General features: G+C 46.8%; 1 protein-coding gene across 1 annotated transcript; it reads right to left on the bottom strand.

Annotated features, from left to right (window-relative positions):
* Positions 1 to 948: 948 nt before the first annotated feature.
* LOC143024284 (uncharacterized) lies at positions 949 to 2,107 on the bottom strand. The gene is made up of 3 exons (XM_076183076.1): positions 1,597 to 2,107; positions 1,205 to 1,448; positions 949 to 1,042 (listed from the first exon to the last, which is right to left on the bottom strand). The coding sequence occupies exons 1-3, from the start codon at positions 2,000 to 2,002 to the stop codon at positions 988 to 990; spliced, it is 705 nt and encodes a 234-aa protein (XP_076039191.1). The 5' UTR covers positions 2,003 to 2,107; the 3' UTR covers positions 949 to 987.
* Positions 2,108 to 2,486: the final 379 nt, after the last annotated feature.

The raw sequence follows: 2,486 nt of genomic DNA on the forward strand, positions 1-2,486 counted from the left end.
ATATATATATATATATATATATATATATATAAACATATACACTGTATATTATAATAAAACGACTGGCAGAATTAATACTAAAAAGGAGAGGAAGAAAAAACAATTGACAATCATAATGAAATAATAGATTTAGGCAAAGAAAACAGTACCAGCAGTACAAACGGTGGAGTAAGAATGATTCAGAAAATAATAAATATATAGAAATGAAATCATTCTTGCAGTGACTGAACACTAAAATTGTAAGTTGACGTAAATGCAAACATATGCGTTCCTCATCCTAGCCCTGCCCCCAACAAGATAGACCTCTACAGGAAAAGCTGTTCTACAATCAAACTCAAGATGTTTTTGATGTGTCACCAATGAACAGTGATATACCAATCATGGCTGCTCTGAATGCTCATATGGATATTAACAAAAAACAAGGAGTGATACGTGACTTTGGTGTGGAAGAACAAAAAACCCGGAGGTGAAATATCATCTCATGATTTTATTAGAAAATTAGATTGTACATAAACGTTAAAAATAAATATGTAAATATATACATGTGCACCTATGATTTTTCTCTTTACGAAAGAGAAAAAGAGATGAATAAGATTTAGCGACCACTGGCACGAGATCTTAAGATTGGTCATGTCGAGGTAAGATCGAGAAGGTAGACGCCCATCGAGGCTACGCGAAGAACAAGTTGGTGGAGTCCTCCTCCCTTTGTCCGTATGTGGTGCAGCCGCTGGTCGGGATCAAGGCTGTCATGCCCGAGTGGCTCATAAAGTTGAGACGCATGTCGTGGCATAGGTTTCTGGCGACCTCCTGTATGTAGTTGGGATCCATGCCGCGCGACACCTTTTCCAGCTCCATCAAGGAGTTGCCCATATGGGACCTCAACCGTTGGATTTCCTCCTTCTCCGTCCTGAGAGCGGAGCGCAGAACTGACTGTCTCTTCTCGCTGGCTGTGATTTCGCCACTGAGAGCCGCCATCTCCCTCTCGGCCTACTGGTTCCTTCTATCCAAGGATTCATATTTCTCCAGCAAGAAGGCCTTCTCCCTGCAAGAAAAAAATGAAGACTTGATATACCGTTCTTTCAGCCACCTTGCACACTGTCATATGCCCATACTATAAACCAGATATGTATCTGAGTCAGGGAATGGGTGGTGTAGGACGAGGGAAAGGAATGAAGAAAGGGAGGGCGTTTTGCAATGGACTTACATTTTCTTGCGTTCCCTGTTCTCCCGGACCTTCCTGGCCCTTTCGGCAGCGGGGCCCTCCATCTCCCACAACTTGATCTTGCGAGGTTTGCCCTTCTTGGTCAGTGGAGGGGGCGTTAGGCCTGCAGTCACGGTGTAGGACTCCAAGACCCCTGTTCCTACTCCTTCTCCAGGGGAGAGGGACGAGAAGGAGACGGACGGGGAGCTGTAGACTGGCGACGGACCAGGCGGTGTTTCTCCAGTATCTGCAAGACACAGAAGTTATTAAGGTCTCTTGCAGCCGACGTCATGAGGAATACAGTGACTGCCATTCTCATGAGTAGTGCCTGATTATGAGATTAGGTGTCCACATGTCACTATTCAATGTTCCCTCACATAGCAAATAACTCTTACGTGTGATGGAGTAGTGTGACGGTTCCCCATAAACTTCGGATCCGCGGAAGAAGCCCTCGCACAAGGAACCTTCTTTTGTCGCCATAGCTGCTGCTGCTGCTGCAGCTCCTGCTGGTGTCAACGGGGAAACCATCTCAAAGCGTGCAGCAAGAAACAGGTCGTTCATGGAATCTGAATTCCCATACACGTACTCCTCCATGACTGAAATGGGGCGGCGTACCTCCGGCCTCGGATTTACAGTTTTCCTTGCTTGCCTTGGGTCGAATGGCACACCGTCTCTCAGGTTCACAGATGAAGATGCAGTGTGCAGGTGCACTGATATGCTGTTTAGTTGGTTTAGTGGGTATTTGGCAGATAGGAAGCGCCCGTGATATCTCGCGTCGAGTCGAAGGATGGGTGTGGGCATCAATCAATGAATGCGCTCTTCTTCGGCCACCACGCAACACGGACACGCACCACTTGTCTTGCACCTCTCGAGTCTGAGTCCAGAGTGATGACCAACATACCGGGAACTGATATATATATATTACCGTTCCACGTTCCAGAAGGCTAGATACGTCGAGGATTCAAACGTTGCCACACAAGTGAACGTTTGAGACTGAGCGCGCACGAGCGTGGCTCAGAGGGAATACGTGGCAACCCTCGTCCTTGAAAAGTCGCGCGTATCTTTCAATGAACATAGCGACAGATATGCCGTGTGCTTGTACGGGCAACTATGAGACAAGTGTCGACGAATGACGATGACGTCTGGACGATATGAATCCCTTGCCTACTGCCCTCAGGCGATCGTCTTCTGCCGATGTTGGAGAGAGCCTGATTTGATTGGGTAGTTGTATGCAGTCACTGTCACGGTTATGACAAGCGTGTAGATTCTTGGAAGTGGCTGTACA

The sequence above is a fragment of the Oratosquilla oratoria genome, chromosome 4 (genome assembly GCF_046742065.1).
Source record: "Oratosquilla oratoria isolate Oo_2021 chromosome 4, ASM4674206v1, whole genome shotgun sequence".
NCBI lineage: Eukaryota > Metazoa > Arthropoda > Malacostraca > Stomatopoda > Squillidae > Oratosquilla > Oratosquilla oratoria.

Bases quoted from the DNA above. Each gene is read 5' to 3' on its own strand.
- LOC143024284 (XM_076183076.1), bottom strand. From the start codon at position 2,002: ATGCCCACACCCATCCTTCGACTCGACGCGAGATATCACGGGCGCTTC. The intron at 1,449-1,596 runs GTAAGAGTTATT...TGTGTCTTGCAG, and splicing joins GTCACACTACTCCATCACAC to ATACTGGAGAAACACCGCCT. The intron at 1,043-1,204 runs GTAAGTCCATTG...TTTTTCTTGCAG, and splicing joins AACAGGGAACGCAAGAAAAT to GGAGAAGGCCTTCTTGCTGG.